Source organism: Colobus angolensis, unplaced genomic scaffold (assembly GCF_000951035.1).
Source record: "Colobus angolensis palliatus isolate OR3802 unplaced genomic scaffold, Cang.pa_1.0 Scaffold77, whole genome shotgun sequence".
In the NCBI taxonomy this organism is placed as follows: Eukaryota; Metazoa; Chordata; class Mammalia; order Primates; family Cercopithecidae; genus Colobus; species Colobus angolensis.
Window position 1 is genome coordinate 2,964,343 of NW_012121487.1, and position 1,970 is coordinate 2,966,312.

Genomic DNA, 1,970 nt, shown 5'->3' on the forward strand with positions numbered 1-1,970 from the left:
CAATCCCAGCTACGCAGGAGGCTGAGGCAGGAGAATTGCTTGAACCCAGGAGGCGGAGGTTGCAGTGACCAGAGATCACACCACTGCACTCCAGTCTGGGAGAAAGTGCGAGACTCTGTCTCAAAAAAAAAAAGAAAAAAGAAAAAAAAGACATAGGAGAAGACATTACTATGTAATGAACTCAAGGTATAAGGAAGTAAATGAAGAGCTCCAAGTGCAAGATGTCCAGGCTTGGCATGTCTGGGTTGTAAGAGTTCAGCAGCCTGGCTCTACTTGTTTTTCTGCTTCCTTTTGTGGAAGTTCAAACCAGCTGACTCACAGTTAAAGAGTGAGTCTCAAGTCATTCCCTTAGAGAAGTGACAGCAAGAAAAGGCTTCGTTAAGTGGCCTGTATGCAACCATAAAAAAATACAAGAGAGTAGTCCCATTAATGTTCAGTAAGACAAAAGACTAAAGATGGCTTATGACATAAGGTCTGAAAAAAAAGAAATATTCAGTTGCTTACCAATTGCTGATACCCTTGTCTCTAAATAAATCTGAATGAGATTCCAGGGGCTCAAAATATAAACAGTTAGAAACCATTGATATTCATTAAGATATTTTTATGGGGTATATTTGGAAACATAAGTGATGATCTGGCTTACCAATGGTGGGATCATGATCTTCTGGGAATCGGTGGCTGATGAACTGCATGGTCATGGCTTCAAAAGAAGAAATAAAAGTCAAATCCTCACAAAGGTGACCCACAGAGAAAATTTTAAGTATTAACATTGCAAGATAGCAAGTATCCCATCTGGTCACTTAAGTACTTTTCGTCCATGCTTTCTGTCAAATGGAAAATGTTACCTACCACTCTTCCCTACTCCACCAGCACCCAGCATCACTAGTTTGTACTCCCGTGAGAGCCCAGCGGGGCTGCTACAGCAGCTACCAACTGGGCGAGTTCCCGAATCCATTGTCCTCTTGGGGCCTTCCTGGGCTGCCCCGAGGAAAAGCCACCTAGAAAAGGAGGAGGAAATGCTTAATCCAGGATGGAGACACCACGGCGACAGCCCTCAGGCCAGTGCCTTACCTTTCCATACATATTCTGGCCTGTCCGTCTTGCTCGCCACTGCACCCCTTCTGGTGGCCCTAAGAAACCCCCCACATCTTCACCCTCCCTCCGAGACAGTTCAGTCACATGACAGACACATCACAGGTTTTACTTTTTCCAAAGAGAAAAATTAAAAGATACAAATAAATTTAGGTCCCGGCACAGTAGGGACAAGGAGAAAGTTTCGGGAAGTAAGGGATGCGACCCCTTAGGCCGCAGGGGTCCCCTCACGCCTGCGGTACCCGGAGGTTCCGCCCCCTCCCCATTCTCCTCCGAGACCCCTCCCCGCCCCCAGCTGCTCCTCCGCCGCCAGACTCCCCACCCATCTTCCTCACAAGCCGACGCCCTGCTGCTCCTACCGGTCAGTGGGGACTGGAACACCACGGCCGGTCGGGTCACCCACTTGTCTTCCTTCACCCGCAGAGGCTCCGTCACTGACCTGTGACCCCTCCCGCAGCCGGGTAAGATGGCGCCACCGGCTCCCGAGTCGCGGAAGGATGGGCGGGGCCACTCTGTGACGCCCACAGCCTGCCCCGCCCTCTTCCCCCCCAGGTCCCTAAACCCAGTTCTGGGACTCACCGCTGAAGGCCCTCTGGTCACCTACCCAACGTGTAGGGTGTATGCACTCACAGACAAGGGTATTTAATCAGGAGTAGAAAGTAAATTAGTTACACAAAAGGGGAGTACGTGGTAAGAGACATGCAGGGACACTTAAAAACATTAACAACTTACCCAGGGTTGTTTGCTGCTTGTGGGAAAAAAACCACAAAAACCCGAAACTAATTTGACCCAATGCAATGAAAGGAAGTGAGGACAGGGGCACCCCCCAAATCCTCCTAAAACACAGGATTTCAATAAAGTCTACCGGGGATGACTGC

The 1,970-nt window shown here is 49.2% G+C and overlaps 1 protein-coding gene across 2 annotated transcripts in view; it reads right to left on the reverse strand.

Moving 5' to 3' along the window:
• The window catches only part of RIT1 (Ras-like without CAAX 1), a 19,545-nt gene extending 17,991 nt beyond the window's left edge, over window positions 1-1,554 (reverse strand). Inside the window, exons 1-3 of one of the 2 annotated variants that reach the window (XM_011928363.1) lie at window positions 1,072-1,100; window positions 850-998; window positions 644-700 (exon numbers count right to left, since the gene is read on the reverse strand). In XM_011928363.1, coding sequence (XP_011783753.1) covers window positions 644-700; window positions 850-998; window positions 1,072-1,079 — 214 coding nt within the window. In that variant the 5' untranslated portion in view covers window positions 1,080-1,100. Of the gene's footprint in view, window positions 1-643; window positions 701-849; window positions 999-1,071; window positions 1,101-1,451 lie in introns of those variants that run through there. The other variant, XM_011928364.1, reaches the window with a different exon arrangement.
• Between the last annotated feature and the right edge of the window lie 416 nt (window positions 1,555-1,970).